The 12,379-nt window shown below is 43.7% G+C and overlaps 1 protein-coding gene across 2 annotated transcripts; it reads right to left on the reverse strand.

Moving 5' to 3' along the window:
* Positions 1-606: 606 nt before the first annotated feature.
* Positions 607-12,122, reverse strand: ANKRD40 (ankyrin repeat domain 40). 2 transcript variants are annotated; one of them, XM_076353604.1, is made up of 8 exons: positions 12,074-12,122; positions 11,287-11,555; positions 10,308-10,871; positions 7,081-7,229; positions 5,550-6,023; positions 4,482-4,663; positions 3,072-3,125; positions 607-1,376 (listed from the first exon to the last, which is right to left on the reverse strand). In XM_076353604.1, the coding sequence occupies exons 3-8, from the start codon at positions 10,484-10,486 to the stop codon at positions 1,374-1,376; spliced, it is 1,041 nt and encodes a 346-aa protein (XP_076209719.1). In that variant the 5' UTR covers positions 10,487-10,871; positions 11,287-11,555; positions 12,074-12,122; the 3' UTR covers positions 607-1,373. The 2 variants fall into 2 exon arrangements, with proteins under 2 accessions (XP_076209719.1, XP_076209718.1); XM_076353603.1 differs by having other exon boundaries at positions 607-3,125.
* Positions 12,123-12,379: the final 257 nt, after the last annotated feature.

Raw genomic sequence — 12,379 nt, forward strand, 5'->3', positions numbered from 1 at the left:
CCAACCTGTTCCTTTCAGTATTTCCCCCAGCACAAGGGAGTTGAATGCTGCGGCCTCAAAGCTGTGAGCTATCCCAGGACCTTTGGTATTCCTGCCCAGGGCAACTTTAGCATTCTGAAATTCCTCTTCAGCGTAAGAATTACAAGTAACGTGTATTTAAAACTAAACCTACAGATGACTTAATATATAAATCATGAACGACACAATTTCTACCGAGTAGACTCCACATAAGCCTGCAGGGACATGGTTGGCACAGCAGTATGATAATTTTGCTGTCTCTCTCTTATGTATGAAGTCATTATGAGTAGGTCTCCACTTAAGCTGAACACGCATGCTGAGCAGATGTGTATATAATTTATCTCATTGAACACTTAATCGCCTGAAATAATATGTGATTTCTTTTGCAGAAATAAATATCTACCTTATTATTGATAACCAAGCCCCCTCAGATAAAGGGAGTACTGTGTTTAAACAACATTTGCTGCCAGGATCTGACTGACAGAATGTCTTTTGCTTTCGTTGTTCACTTCCTCCACCAAGCACTCTAGAAACCTACCTGGCAAGAAAAAGTTCCTATGTTTTTCCGTAAGTAAAGTTCAGAAAAACTTTGAGAAGACAAAAATAATCATTTATTAATTCTTACAAATACTACTTCTTAAATACAAACAAGAATCTGCAGCCAAGCATTCATTTGACATTAACATTTCATATAGCAGAGCACAAAGTAATGAATTATTTATCATACACAGTAACGTAATGATTACACGCTGATCGGATTGTTAGGAGTGTTAATAGTACCTTCTGTGTACAAACTGCATAAGGTATAAAAATATTCCTCTGAATGCATAGCTAGGGATCAGCATCTCTGCAAGATAATGAGTGTGACAACGAAGTCATCAACCCAACAGCTGAGCTTTTCTCTAGTAGGTCTGACTGGTTAATCCTGGTACCTTCGTGGATTTAGCCGGCGTTGCGACAGCCGATGCCTAAACCCCATCTGTTCTGTGCGCCAGGGAGAATGCAATAGACAAAGTGCGATACGAGGAACAACAGTTCTATTATTCCATTATACAGAAGTTAACACACCACCAGCAATTTGGTGTAAAAAATATCTTGCCAATGACTTGGACCACATTCGACCTCCAGCACTTTCCAGAAGAGGGTATTTTGTTGTGACAAGATGTCCCACTGTTAGCCTTAGGAGACTGAGCTTCGGTCTAGTTAATTGGCACACAGGAGATCTGGGTGTTTGCATGGATCTGTGCTTCCAGGTGAACACTGGACATCCGACTACACGGCAGATTGGGAGAGGGCTCCCTCTTGCGTGCTCAGTCACTCCTGCTGAAGCTGCTTCCCTTTGCACAAAGTACTATTCACTGGACGAGAAAGAGAGAGCGCGGGTAAATTTGGGTACCAGTTCCTATTGTGTTAGCTGTAACAGGGGTGACTGCCCTGACTGCAGGGGAAGAACGAACTCCTTTACCTGCCACAGCCTCCGAGAAAGGCGGCGAGGCTGTGGTGGATGCCTAAAGCCACCTGGAGCGGTAAGAGCTTACGATGCAGTTCTCGCCTCAGCATTTCCTCCAGCTACTTTGGGTGGCTCCCTGCTCAGCATGGCTACTTCTGTAAATCCCATTTACAGGTCCACATACAACGTACAGCTAACTTGGGCTGTAAATTCCTTGACGACAAGACCATAAAACACTTTGGTTGCTGTAGTTTCCAAAGCAACTGGGGGGAAGGGAGGGGGACGACGAAGGAACAGTGGGAAGTTCAGCCCAGTTTGGTGTGTGTGTTCTGTTGGCCTGTTACATCTCGTACTTTGGTTCGTTCATCTCATTCGTACTGCATACTTTTACAGTTAGGCTACCAGAATAAACTCTTCCTCAAATGCAGATGGCTGAGTAAATACTAAAATCCTAAAAAATTAGATAAAATCCAGCTCTTAAATACTTTTCAATTTATTTATTCCAGAATTTCATAGCAAAGTAGTCTAATTCTGTATTTTAAGTAAGAGGAACAGGAAAAGTGATTTTTGCTTTTCAATAAGCAACGCGAGTAAACACAAGTCATTGGAAAAAAAGAAAATACATTGCATAGGAACACCAAGATTTAATATCAGCCCAGAAAACCCTGGGCATTTCACTAGTTTCTTTTTACACAGGCAACTTTGAAGTTTCAAGACGCAATCTTTCTCAGGAATGTAGAGGTAAAAGGAAAGTAAAATTACAATTTTTGTGCTTTTAAAAGGGGAAATTAAAGCATCATTGGAGAAATGTGTTTTCAATACAGTAACAAAAAGTATTTTAAATTGCACATGTCAATACTATATATTGACAGACAACAGTAAAAGGGATTTTGGTTGAGAGCGTATTTATGATTTGGATAATTACTATCACTTTTTGTTTTCAACCTGAGAAATAGGGAAAAGTGTAAACAGGGATTAAGAAATCCCAGGTAATAAGTCACTTGATAGTATTTAAACTAGACATAGTTTTGTGCTTCTTCCACAGATTTAAATCCTTCTGTCTTTTTCCTTCTAAATAAGATACGACTTAAAATACATGATCTAAAAAGTGAACGTTAATGGTAATGGACTCAGTACAAATATTAAATGGGTTTCATGGCAGGTTCTTTAGCTTGAGTACCTCCGCTATTTCATAGCAAACAAATTATTAGAACAGTTTAAGGTAAGCCTTTCCCTGAGAGCTGCTAACTCTACAGTATTTCAAGATTTTTGTAAGGAAAAGTGTTGCATTAACAGATCCTTCTACCAGTACTTCCTTTGCATTAAGCTACTTTCGTATCAGACTCGTTACTCTTAGATTAACTAGAGGCTGTAACTGTGCATAACATCTTTCGTTTATTTCAAGGTTAACAAAATAGATTTTTTTTGTCCCACATCATTAGCCCTTATAGATACTGTATTTCAAATGTAATTTTAAAATGAGATACACAAATCTCTTGTTTTATTCTTTAAATGATTAATATGTCAGTTCTGATGCCTTCTTGTTATAACCACTCCGTTCAGAAAGTGTTGGGACTCTGAAAAGTAAGTTTTTGTCGCTTACTGTTAGAACAAGCTCCAGTTCTTGGAAATCCTGTAGCCTTGCAACATCTTTGTCCTTTAAATAAATACAATAAGTTGTTAGGTGATAAACTGTCTGTTCAGTTTTGCAGAGGTAAGTTAAAATAATAGGCTCATACTAACAGAAGGTATGTATTTACCCATAAATATGACAATTCTTTACAGTAAACTGGAAAGCAGACATCTTGTTGCATCTTATGTTTATTCTGGGATCCTATTCAGCTACTCTCTTAAGTCTATTTTTAGAAGGAATGCAATACCGACGGTGAGTGCAAGCGATTAGTGGAATTACACTTGTAAAAGTCTACTGCATGCCCCCCCAGCTCCTCTTTTGTTCCCCCTTGGTAATTCTTAGAAGCTCATGAATTGATCCTTGCCTCTACCCAAGAAGGTCCTGCATGCAGCTTCCTCGAGAGCGGCCCACCAACGCCATCGCAGCACTGGCTTAGGCAGGGCCTTTAGAGAGACACCCTCCCACAGTACAGGCTCGAGCTCTGATCCCCTCCGCAGCTGTACTCTGCTGCTACACAGCATCAAACAGAATTAGTTTTGTATCGCCTCAAGGAACAGTAAGTGTCCTGCAGTCCTACCCAGAGAGCCTGACGTAATTAGAGCTGGAAATAAAAACAGTCCTTTCAACAACAACCCAAGTTGGCAAGTGACAGAACTGCTTATGTTTGTCTTTCCCCTGCCACCACTTCTTGACTAACAAAGACTAAGTCACCTTATAGTCAGTGAAGATGCAGTATAGTGATGTCTATTAATCTAGTACTAATCAGATTAGCTCCACAACTGATGCCAACAATGCTCTAGAGGGGTTTCAGAGTGAAAGAAAGGTCAACGGTGAATCAGTAAAACAGGTCAGCAGGTCCGTTCTCTGTTTGCTGCACAGTTAAGTGTCACTGAAGTGAAGAGACAGTTGCACTCGGAGACCTGCCCTCAGAACAATTCTGAAACACCTTTCTGGTTTTTGAAGGGACTGCATACAGTCCTCGCTGAACGAGCAAAACTCCATCGAGTGCTGCAGGCCTTTCACATGCTGATGACAGGTCACAGTGGTGTGGCACTGCACTGAATTTGAGAGCGTAGTAGAGAAATCGGGTATTAATTGGGCTCAACACCAAATGTTTATGAAAGGAAACGATCAAGAAACTTGAGAACCTTTTTACTAAAAAAAAAATCCCTGACAACTAATGAGTGCTGAAAACTGAAGTAAGGTCTTTGGTTTGGGGTTTTTTGGTTTGGTTTTTTTATTTGTTTGTTTTTTGGGTTTTGTGTTTGGTTTTTTTTTTGCAACGTGGGCCTATGCAGGTGACCAACAAATTATTCCTTTTTAATGGCAACCTAAACCCCTTTTTTTAAGTTACTGCACTTCAAAATTTAGAGTTCTTACCTTTCTTAACATTGTATTTGGTAATTTTCTGATCTTCTGCACGTGCTCAGGGTTAACACCCAGCTCACAGCAGCTCACTCGGAGCAGTTCCTTGTAGGTCAGTTCTTGTCTGTCCAGTTCAATTTCAATGAAGTCATTTTCTCTAAGATTAGGGTTTTGTATTCTAACTTTAAGCACCAGTTCTATTAGAAATAAAAAGGTACATTAATAGGCAGATGTATAAAGGAATTGGAAAAGATATCTCCATACTAACTTCCAAATATTTCTATATTCTATTAACCTCGTTTGTATCATTTGTAACAATACGAGAACCCTCAGAAAGCAAACAACTGGACTCGTATGACCACAATTTTCATGAGATTGACTTTCACCAACCTGTATGAAAAAATCACCACAAATCTAATAGAGTGTGTGTATATGCATGTATGAACCTTTGCGTGAAGACTCATCTTGCTGGATTTAAGCTAACTTAAAAGGAGAAGATTAAACTGGTTATCAATTTCCTGAGCAATACAAGATTGCTTTTATTGGTTTTTGATTCTTTCGGTCATCAGGCACTACGATTCAAATGGATTTTTTTTTAACTTCTCCTCCTTGCTAATTCATGGCATCAGAACAGCTTTTATTTCAAGAATGAAATTCTGAACTGGAACGGAAATTCCAGATTTCCCTCTTTGGGCAGGCAGTATTTACCTGCAGAAATGGCAGATCGTGTAATAGTTCACCTCAGACTCAGGTCTACAGATTGAGCTCTCTTGAGCTGCGTACTCGCATTCCTTATTTGAAGCTTGGAGTATGCTATTTAGAGAATTAGATTACCCTGGTGTCTGTATGCTTTTATAGCATTTCAGACAAACAGCAAATGTTTTCATCAATATTTTAATAACAGTTCCAGCAGAAACAGGATATCTGCCTCTTAATTCCCTTTAAACGGTTCCTGAATGCCTAAGCATGGGAACCTGAAATCTGTAGAAATGCTGTGAATACACGTAACCCTGATGAGTCTATTTTCACTGTCCAAGGTGACAGAAGTTCCAAGACAAAGCGAGAAGAGACGTTTACTGTTACCTTGCATATTAAGTGGAAAAGCTCCTGTGAAGAAAACCGGCTGAAATGCTGGCACAGGCCCCATACAGGAGCCGTCCTCTGGCCGAGGTACGGCCTGGTTTGATCCAACTGGCGAAGGGGGACTTCTGCTCCAAGACACCGACCCCTGGTAAACCGGGCCTTTCTGAAGGACGGGTTTCGAGTGTGGTGGCGCAGTACGCCCTCTGGGCAGTGACGGCATGCCGCCGTTATCAGCCGCCTCGGGAGCAGCGTTCCCATGCTGTAATGATGCCCGTGTACAAGTCTCCACATCGGGTAAGGAAGAAGAGTCGGTATCTTGCGATTCTAAGTGTGAGATGCTCCCATTCACCGAGGGGTCTGGAATACTGTTACTCATGGTGTTGTAAACGTAGGGGAAAGGTGGGTTTGCCAGATAATTAGGGATGATTGGCAGATCTGAATCTTTCTTTAAGTCTGGGAGTTCATCATCTTCCACTGTAAAACAAACAAAACAACATCCTCCGAGTCTGATTTGAGGGGAAAAAAAGTAGTATTGCTGTAACACTGTGGGGCTTCTTTTCTTTTTTCTTTTTTTTTTTTTTTTTTTTTATGGAGAGGGAGCGGAGTGTTAAAAGCATCACAGGGTAAAAGATGAATCAAGAAGCACTACGCCTTTTTTCTACAGTAGACAGAACCGTGCTCAGGTGTTGCAAGACAGTAAACACAAAAGCAGAGTCCGATCCCAGTAATTCTGGGGGTGCTAGTTCCTTCAACACTGCAATACTGTTGGTTTGTTTTAATTCGTAGCCAGCATGTTGTAACACGGTCTCTGGTGGTATAATGCTATTGTCTTCATAATGTATAAGGCAGTGAAAAACAAAGGGTAGTATGTTGTTCGATATTAAGGCAGGGGATAAAGGGAAAAGAACATGCAGTACTGGGAGAGCTGAAACATTACCAATTCAACAGCTGGGAGACAATAATGAAAACAAAAACAGACAGGGAATACAAAGGGGAGGAAAGAGGTTGTTAATCGACCACATTTCAACTTACTTATCACCTCTAGCAGCAAAGCCTACTCTGCTGCAGCAGTTACAAAACACGATAAAAACGCTCTACCGATGTCCTTTAATGAGCTGTTTCTCTGGGCTGCTAATTTTCGATTTATTCAAGACTGTCTAAGCTCCACAGAACATCAGGAAAATTAGGTGTCGCTCATATAAGGGCTCCATCCAAATTTGAGAGATTTTCTCCTGCTGCCCTTTTGAAAATAGGAAGCTGCATCTATCCGCCACTGGTTTAACCATGGCATTTTTCAAAATACAGTTTTCCTAATTTTTCAGTGTTTAGAAAAAAGTTCAGCTAGCTGGCAATGGAATTTGTTGGTAATCCTCTTTTCTTAAACTTTGATTTCGTACCAAGTAAACACTCACAGTTATTACTAAAACCCGAACACAGTATCTTCACATGCAAAATAAAGATTGGAACATACGTGCTTCAAACAGCCTTTTACTAGTCTCTGATGATCATATCGCATAGCCAATAGGTTTACCTCCCAACATCTTCCTTATCTCTCTCTTTGATGTCAGCTGGGCCGGCCTCTCTCCCTTCTTCGTGAGGATCTCCTTGTCGGCACCGGCGTGCAGCAGGTAAGCCACCACTGGAGCATGGTTCCGTTTACATGCCCAGTGCAAACAAGTCCTGCACACGGAAAATGTTAACACTGTTTGAAATCCTAAATTACGGCAGATTAATTTCCACTCGTTCTTTCTGCCTATGAGAAGAACAAGACCTAATGCCCGTCTAACATAAAAAAGGTTTTAATTGCAATCGTCCTTGGAAATTTACACTGGTTTTGGAGCCTGCAGTGACACCTGCTGATGTAGTTTTCCCTTGCTCTAATGCTCTTGATACCAAGTTTCCATAGTAGTATTTTTAAAGTTCAAGATCTTTTCAATTTGTCATTTATTAGGCTACTAACTTTTCTGGAAAAATAACTATTAAAAGAAGGCTTGTGTATGCTATTTTAATCTTTGAAAGAGTAAGTTGTACTTAAAATACTTGTGTGTGTGTGTGTGCGCGCGTGTGTGTGCTAATAGGGATACCTCCCTGGGATGCTATTTTTATTGTTTAATTAATGCTGTCAGCACAATGACTTGCACTTTTTGGGAAGTAAATGATGTTTAAAATATTTTAAGCGTAGTTTGTAAGCATAGTTCTTTGCCCAGTTGCTATCTGCTGCACCAGCAATTCCCAACCTTTCATCTGCAGACAACTAGTTTTCCACAATCTGTAACTGATGCACAGAACTAATCACTTTTTTAGAATTTTTTAATTACTATTTGCAGTTGCTGACCTAGTGAGACACAGTAAAGACCCATCCTGAAAGCTACTGAGCTTATTTAGTGCTTAGTATTAGGGACTTCTTAGCACACATTATAACTTGCTGTACAGTCTTGCCATTCTTCCCTCTCCCAGGTTCTAGGGATGTTTGACCTTTCCCTAGCTTTTATTTTAATTCTCTAGCTCCAGCTGAAGAATACTTTGGAAAAATGAACACTTAACCCTTCTCCAAGTTGTTGCTTTTTTAAAAGAACTAAATAAAATAAAGCAGAGAGAAATAACAAACTTAGGGAAAAAAGTTTCAGCTGAAAGTTTAGCTCCAAAAAGCTTTTTCCGCCTTTTTTTTTTTAAGAAAGAGACACAGTCATTAGGCTGCAAAGTTGTATCTTGACCAGTAACTCCCAGCTTTCTGTCCAACATTCTGCTCTTTTAAGTTTTCTTGTGTAGAAGGATGTAAGGGAGAGAAGAGAGAGTCTGATCTTTGGAGGGATACAAATCTGACAAAAACCAAGAGAAGACAAGGTGACTTGCAAAACCTCGTTCATTGTGATATATTTTGACTTAATAAACCTGTCTTACCAGAAACAAAGGGCTCAACTCTACCCTTTCTTATTAAAATTAATGTATCTTAATGGCAGCAAGTATCTCTGAATTAAAGGTAATGAGACTAGTCACTGCAGCGAGAGGTTATATAGGATTAGGTCTAACTGAAGAGACATGAATTTAAGTGTATGTATACATACTATTTTTCTTCATAGACTATCCTACAAAGGGTGCTATAAAATCTGTGTTTCAGAGGCAATATTGTAAAAATTGTATTGCTAGCAATATTGTAAAATCCTCTGCTTTCTCTCCAAGGTTGGGCTGTGCGTTTTAACTAGAAAGTGCCATTTTTAAATGGGATAAAAGAATTTCGTCAGCAGAAAGTATTCTTGAATTTTTAACACCAAAGATCCCACAGAATCTGAGACGAGCTCCATGAAACTCAGTCCATGTTTGCTTAGTTTTTCTGTGCAGTGCTTTCTGGACTTTTCACAAACATCTCCTTGTGAAACGAGTGTGAATAGCCTGCATGACTTCAGAAGTAGCGCATTGCCAAGTCATAAACTAGTTTGGACCAAAGTGGTGGGACAACGCGCAGCCAGCATGGCTGTGTTTGCTTTGAGTGCAAAATCCGCAGGTTTAGTTTGCAGAGAAGGTATGTAAGCCTGGAGAGCGTCGGCCTCACTTTGGGATCCATCCTGACCATTTCACGTGGTCTCGTGCAGAGAGGTACCATCTACCCACGGACCCGACGCGTCAAAATGTAAGTACTCAGCACCTCTTCGCATCAGACGTACCGAGAAGCTCATTAGGGAAATTTAAATTCTACAAGCAAATTTAAGTAACGGCGAAGATCCATTTATTGCCATAGTTAAAAATGACCAGGCCATTATTTTTTTTAATATTTTATGACAGATTTCTTTATCAGTGCCAGTTTTAGATACAAACTTATTTTGGTAACAGCAGCTGTTTATCTTACTAAGATAATTCAACATCTTATGAATCAGTTACCTTAAATTTTCACAAGTTCTAATTTTAATCACCACAACTTGAACTTCAAGTTGCAAGTTTCCTGTGTTTCTCAAAATTGCTGATCGAACTTTCATCTTTAAAAGTCTAACTCCTTTCCTGATTTTATTCTTCCTATTTTTAATTACAACATCAAGCACAACACAGCACAGTAAACACAGGCTGAATCCAACTTACGGAAAACAGTCTCCAAAAATGCCTGAGCATTCCCTGTAAATCCTGCTTCAAGTAACATTGTGTGTGTGTGTTCACGTATAGAATCCCCCTTGTACATTGAGTACATTACAGAAAAGTCTCGGTTTTACTGTCGTCAGGCAGTATCTGAATGAGATGTCAAACCCAAAGCGTTTATATATATCACTTGCAAGTTCCCTGCTTGAAAGGTAAAGTCATTTTCAAACCTGATTTAGGAGTTAATAAAAAATATTTCTGCTTAGACGCGAACACGTGTTGGCAAGCCAAGGCCTGCGCTTTGACAGCCCGTTCTGTCTCAGGCTGCCAGCATGTCCTTCCAAAAAAAAATAAAGCAATATAAAGTAACAACGTAGTGACCGGGAGAAGCAGCAACCACCACAGGACCCAAGGAGGAGGTGGGACGGGGACGGGGACGCGTGTTTCTAACAGCGCTTATCGGCTGCATCACCATCGTTCCCTCTTTGGAATAGAGGTATCTACACAGAGGCGAATTTGGGCAGGGGATCGACCTTTTGATTTCATTCTAAATTCCAACCGATTTGTATTTCACGTGGAAGAGTGAACCCAGGGCAGCCTCAGCGCTGGAAAACCCGAGGAGAAATCCCCGTCACGGCAGCGGGGGCCGGCGGCCCCGGCTCGCCCGGGGCGGGAGGAGGGGGGGGCCCTTACCAGCCGTTGACTTCGTTCTGGGAGTTGAGGCTGACCCCCAGCTCCACCAGCCTCTGAACCTCCTCCGCGTCCCCCAGCGCCGCCGCCTCCCGCAGCCGCTCCTGCCGCTCCCGCTCGGCGGCCGGAGCCGCCATCTCGCCGCAGCCCCCGACCGCCTCCAGGCCGGGGCGAGCTCTCATCTCCCACGCGCCAACCAGCCTCGGAGAACGGCGGGCACGGCGCGGCTCCCGCCGGTGCCAGCGGCAGAGCGGCGACCGGTGCTACCCCCCCGGGGGTCCGGGCCGCGCTCCGCTGGGGGACTCTATTACCGGTGACAACCCCGGCCCAGGCATCGAGTTCCGGCTCTCAGCCGTGCTGGCGAGGCACGGCCGCTCTCCCCGGTGACTTACCGGCCACGCACCCCTGAAGGCACCGGGGTATCCTTTGAGGTGGAGTGCGTGGAATTCCCCAACACACAGCTTCTCCCGCCCTGTTACTTGTCCTTGCAGGCTCCGTAGTCATGCAGTTGTCCCGTCTAGGAAATTCTCATCACCTTTGAGCACTCTCAGCGAAACCAATTCATCCCTAAAAAAAAAAAATAAATAAAATCAACATCTGCCCGCAAATCAACTGGAAAGATTACAGGTAATTCCTGTAATTTGCATTATTTCCTTTGAAAAGCTGGTTTTGGTCGTTGTGGATTTGTCCTAAACCGGGTTACGGGAGAGAGAAGAGCTGCTAAAAATTTCACGCCTATAAAAAGGCAAAATAATAATTTCAAACTTCAGCCAGACACCTAGCCGTTCCTATTCTAGTCTGCTCCGCGCAACCATGCTGGGGAAATCTGCAGTCGTTGGGCTCCAGTGCACCCGTCTGCTTTCATGATGCAAATGGAGCAGCATAAAGAAGCCGAAATGCGGAGCAGTTCTGCCCCCCTTTCCTAACGCAAACACCCGCCTCCCATCCTGCCCCCAAAACCCAGACTGTAGGATATCAAGACCTGAAAATTCATACGAATTGTGCTGCGCCGATTTCAATTACGCTCTTCCAACAGTCCCAGTGGGTTGTTAAACCATTACAAAATCGCAAAGCTTGGGAGAACTCCGGGGTGCCTTACAGCGCTGCGTAACGGAGCTGTCAGGGCAGACGTCTGAAAGGAAACTCCGCAGGCAACGCCGGCGTTTGCACGAAGCCCTCGTGCGATTCTGAGCGAGGCCGCTGCGAGTCCTGTGGGTTTTACAGGTTCAGCACGAATGCAGACTTCAAGCTCTTCAAAAAAATAGAACTTAATTAAAAATTTAATTAATTTCATGCACTTCGGATGTTCAAAATGACTTTGAGAAATTAGGAAATAGTTGAGAATCGGTATGTGAAATTCAGTAAAGATGCGGTACAAAGTCACATCTAGAAAGGAAAAAAACACACCCAACAAAATGAGCAGAAACGGGTTCCAAGATCAAACAGTAAGATTTAGGTTAGATCTGAGGGACTTTCTTCCCCTGCAACGTGTCGGTAGAGTTCCTAAGGGAATACCCACTGCTGGGGGCCCTCAGGAGGTCGGTCACCGTGCACCAGGGACGGCTTCGGTGCCTGTGACCCTGCCAGGGCGCAGAGGGGACCGTGATAAGCCGCCCAGGCCCGTGTCCGCTGCCTCCAGCCGTGAACCGCGCTGCAAAGGCTCCTGCCACAGCACCGCGCGCCTGGGCCGCGTCCCAGCGCCATGACACCCCACGGGGCAGGACACCGGCCTGCGCGGCACCTGCCCTCCCTCACACCCCGCCGCGCACCGGTGCGGTATTTCTCCGTGGCGTTATTTCCCGGTGGCGGTGCCTCCTCGGCACCTCCTCGCCCGCCGGGCCCCTCAGCGGCCGCGCGCACGACGACACCCCCAGGCCGGGACGCGGGAAGGGGACCAGCCCCGTCCCCGTTTTTCCCCGCCGCCATCTCGGACCGGGAGCCGTCCCGGCCCCCGCAGGGACGCGGCGGCGGCGGGCCCCGGGTGGGTGAGGAGCGCGGCGGCCGCCCCCACGCGAAGCCGCCGGCGGGCCCGTCCCGCGCTCCGCCAGGCCCCAGAGGCGGTTAGGAGGCGCGCG

This window comes from Aptenodytes patagonicus, chromosome 16 (genome assembly GCF_965638725.1).
Source record: "Aptenodytes patagonicus chromosome 16, bAptPat1.pri.cur, whole genome shotgun sequence".
Lineage (NCBI taxonomy): Eukaryota > Metazoa > Chordata > Aves > Sphenisciformes > Spheniscidae > Aptenodytes > Aptenodytes patagonicus.